At 34.6% G+C, this 3,250-nt stretch overlaps 1 protein-coding gene across 1 annotated transcript in view; it reads left to right on the top strand.

Moving 5' to 3' along the window:
- The window catches only part of LOC102670923 (disintegrin and metalloproteinase domain-containing protein 10-like), a 156,639-nt gene that overhangs the window by 41,835 nt on the left and 111,554 nt on the right, over positions 1 to 3,250 (top strand). Inside the window, exon 3 of the mRNA XM_031514597.1 lies at positions 1,036 to 1,157. Coding sequence (XP_031370457.1) covers positions 1,036 to 1,157 — 122 coding nt within the window. The remainder of the gene's footprint in view (positions 1 to 1,035; positions 1,158 to 3,250) is intronic.

Genomic DNA, 3,250 nt, shown 5'->3' with positions numbered 1-3,250 from the left:
GGAGGTATTAACCATGAAAAGAGAGGCGACCATCATCATCGATATATGGGATATATCGTTGTGCTTAGAGACGATAATTAGGTGAAAACATCCACGCACCCCTCCCCCCCTCCTCGGATTATCGATTGTACACGGTCGCATGTAAATCGTGCGCGCGACTATCTGGAACACGTAAGGGACCGGTTACAATATGTGGCCCATGTCGCGTTACACACTGTGATTATTATGCGACACACCTGCACACGTGAAGTTTAGTTAATAGCAACGTTATCGGCTTCGATCTGTTTGCCTGTCTTTTAAGTTAATATCGTAAATATGATGGCACGTTTTCTTTTTTTTTTGTGATTTTTAATGTTAATTGTGCAACGTGAATACTGTAAACAAGAAAAGAAAAAACAAGAAAAAATATATGCATATATAGTGACGATATAACAGTAGATTTTGTATTATAGATTTGTATTATGGATCGATATGATGGATTATTTGAACAAATATTATAAGGTTTAGAAGAATTTAGTAATTGAATCGATTCGCGCAATTTTTTACTTTTATACGTTATATTAGATTCCATATTTTATTTTTCAAAACCGATATTACCGGTGGAGCAGTGTTCGTAATTCATTGTTTCAAATGTAATAAATCGGTTTGAATTACATTTACAATAACGGGATTTCGTGAAAGCATCATGCATCGACAAACGTTTGCAGTTGAACGAGATGTATCGCGAGAATACCTATCTATCCGTTTAAATTATTTTTATCCCGTTTATTTTCAATCGAAACGTTTATCGGTAGACCGAGATACATATGTATACGTATACGTATGCGTATCCTGTAAGCGGCGGTTTATGCAATTTTCACGTAAAACGTCATATTTTATTTATTAAATGTATGCAAATTTTTCAACGATATTATATATTGCGGATTAATATAACGAACAATCTGGATACTTGATTATCGATGTAAGGAGTTTTCGTTTGAATAATCTTGCTTGTAATTTTATTAATTTCTTTTCTAATTTTTATTTTTATTTCAGGGTGTTCAAGATGAGGCTTATCAGAGATACGAGCTTATTCCACGAAAATGTGGTGTTCGAGGGATCGAACGGCCGACAAATTGCCTTCGACCCGATGCATGCCTACACCGGAACCTTGGAGGGTAAGTGAGCAATCATTACAATTTTTTAATGAGCGTTGCATTCTTTCTACGTAGATGAAGAAAATAAAATAAAGCGTAATATACTTGTTCATACTTTTAGCTAATTTTGAACGTGAAAATTAATTATAAAATATAGAAACGCGTTTGACTTTTTTAAACGAGCGTAAGCTTCATTCGATATTACGAATATCAAATCAATTTGGAAGAAAGGAAAGAAGAAAAAAAAAATAACAGAAGCTTTTTTTACTTTCACGCAAAATTATATCGATTAAATATACTCGCGAAATATTTAAAGCAGAAAGTAAGTACCTATCTTTCAATTTAATAATTTTCATTACAAAGCGATTCAATTTATTGCAGCAATTTAATTATCCATCCTACTTTCGATCTACTCTCAAAACGCATTCGTGGTTCACTTTTCTTCGAGTTTTTCCCCTCTTCCAGTTTTCATACGTTTAAACGTAGAAAAAAAAATATATTAGAGAAAGATACGGTGTATATATATATATATGGTATAACCAGCAGAGGATTCGAGCTTCGAACAGGACGCATCCAACGAGAAATTCACGCGCTAGCTCTAATGAAAGCATTTTGCGCTTATTTCTGAATCTTCGTCGGCAGGATAGAGGAAAAAAGGGGCGAATTCCGGGGTTGGTCGGTGGTGAAAGAGCCACTAGACGATTCCATTTCTTTCTTGGCCAAGATCCCGCCAGTGAAATTAAAATGCAGACGGGAATCGATTCGCCATAGTCTGGTTCGGATTCTTGTCCGGTTTCCGCCGTGAAATATCCTCGTGATATTAAGAGCCGTGTATACGTGTAAGTATACGGCGTATACTAGGTATAAAGGATTCGATTGTGATGGCCAGCGGAAGTGATATATGGTTGAAAGTGTGTTAAAATTACAGATCGGGTCGAAAACTGGATCGAGCTTGAATTTTCGAAATTTCGTTCGAAGTGAAAAATATGTGTTGTAAATTTAGAACGAGAAGAGTGAAAAGCAATTTTCTATGTTCCTATGACCGCAAAAATTTTTTCAAAGATAAATAAATAGAAAATTAATTTAAAAATGGCCAAATCCAAATTTTACGAAAGTTTATTTTAATTACGGGTATCGAGTCTCGGGTCGCGTTGAAAATCGCGTTAAAGAACGTTGCATATGCAGAGTGGATTAAAAAATCACTTTCTCATTTTTTTGATTCTATATTTTTTTAAATAAGTTTTAATAAGCAAATTTAATCAAAAAATTATTCACTCTAGAATTCGAAATCTTCGTTAAAATAATCGAGCAACGATTTCTGAAATAAATTTCGTATATTCATGAGCTGTATAACTATTCATCGCGAACGCTCTAATTATAAAATTTTATTTATATTTACAATATTATTTACATCATTATTTACATATTATAAATATTGTAAATCGATCAAAATTTAGATCGAAATACTATTTTCTCTCTCTCTCTCGCAATCATATTTTTCATTTTCGATTAACATAAAATCTTCAATCATAATCAACGATATTTTTTTCATACAACGAAGCGTCAGTTGTCGCGAACAGATGGCACGTAGCATCGAGATTCAAGTCACGTGGACGTTTCTCGCGCGTTTTATTCGATTATATGAATTTTAAAACCTCTCCCTTTCCCTATCCCCTCCTCCCCATTGCTGAACGCGACGCATAACGAAAATTTCAATAACGCGTAAATATAATTACATTAACGCATTACTCGTATCGTATATTCGAATATAGAAATCGTTCCTCGAAAATGCGCGCACAACTTCTCTCTAACGAGAAACGTGAAAAACCTGAATCGAAACCACGATAAATTCTTTGATAAATTCCCAACGAAATTCGCGGCCAATGAATTTCATCCAGCACGCGACGATTTATCCTTTTCTTCGACTTTTTCTTTCTTCCTTCTTTCCTTCCTTTCTTTCTTTCTTTCCTCCTTTCTTTCTTTTTCTTTTCTTTTTTTTTTCACAGCCTATCGTTCGCCCTCCACCCTTGCAATTTCTCGTTTCGCGCCTCGGGCACTCTTTTCTCTCGCATCGTTCTTTATTTATTCCATTCTCCTCGTATCTTTTTTTCCCC

The sequence above is a fragment of the Apis dorsata genome, unplaced genomic scaffold (assembly GCF_000469605.1).
Source record: "Apis dorsata unplaced genomic scaffold, Apis dorsata 1.3 scaffold_46, whole genome shotgun sequence".
Classification (NCBI taxonomy): Eukaryota; Metazoa; Arthropoda; class Insecta; order Hymenoptera; family Apidae; genus Apis; species Apis dorsata.
The sequence above is the reverse complement of the archived record's forward strand: the minus strand, read 5'-3'. Positions and strand labels throughout refer to the sequence as shown.